The sequence below is a fragment of the Phaethon lepturus genome, unplaced genomic scaffold (assembly GCF_000687285.1).
Source record: "Phaethon lepturus isolate BGI_N335 unplaced genomic scaffold, ASM68728v1 scaffold24528, whole genome shotgun sequence".
Lineage (NCBI taxonomy): Eukaryota > Metazoa > Chordata > Aves > Phaethontiformes > Phaethontidae > Phaethon > Phaethon lepturus.
Window position 1 is genome coordinate 1 of NW_010557222.1, and position 513 is coordinate 513.

A 513-nucleotide genomic window follows, 5' to 3' on the forward strand; every position below is an offset into this window, starting at 1 on the left:
TGCGCTGACCCCCCCGGCCAGCGCTTCGGGCAGCGGTTATGGAGTCCACAGCATCACTCGGGGCAAAACCTGACCCTGGACCCCAACAGCCCCAGCAGCCTCTCCGGGGGAGAGTGGGTCCCCGTGCCAGCGGGGACCATGCTGCCTCCCTGGGAGAGCCACAGGCAATGGTCCCCATCCTCATCCCCATCCCCATCCTCATCCCCATCACTGCACAGCACAGGGTTTCCTCGTTGCATCCCCACCCCGCTCCACGTGGGGCCATCACGCAGGAGAGGTCATCACCAGGGGAGAAGAAGCCACCCTTACCTTTCTGAAGGTGGATGATGTCTGGGAAGTTGGAGAGGAGCCCTTGGTACAAAGAGAGAGTGTCCAGCATGAGGAACAGGTCGTTCTTGGGCTGCTCGGCGAACATCTCCCCCACGGTCTCGTACGTCTTGCCCGTGTGGGAGATGGCGTTGTTGAGGGCGTCCGAGCTGTACGGGGGGTCCATGTGGAAGGAGTGGCTGATGG

The 513-nt window shown here is 62.8% G+C and overlaps 1 protein-coding gene across 1 annotated transcript in view; it reads right to left on the reverse strand.

Annotated features, from left to right (window-relative positions):
• Positions 1-309: 309 nt before the first annotated feature.
• The window catches only part of SNX33 (sorting nexin 33), a gene marked incomplete at its 3' end in the record, with an annotated part of 1,672 nt that continues 1,468 nt past the window's right edge, over positions 310-513 (reverse strand). The window contains exon 3 of the mRNA XM_010292717.1: positions 310-513. Within this exon, the coding sequence (XP_010291019.1) occupies positions 310-513 (204 nt within the window).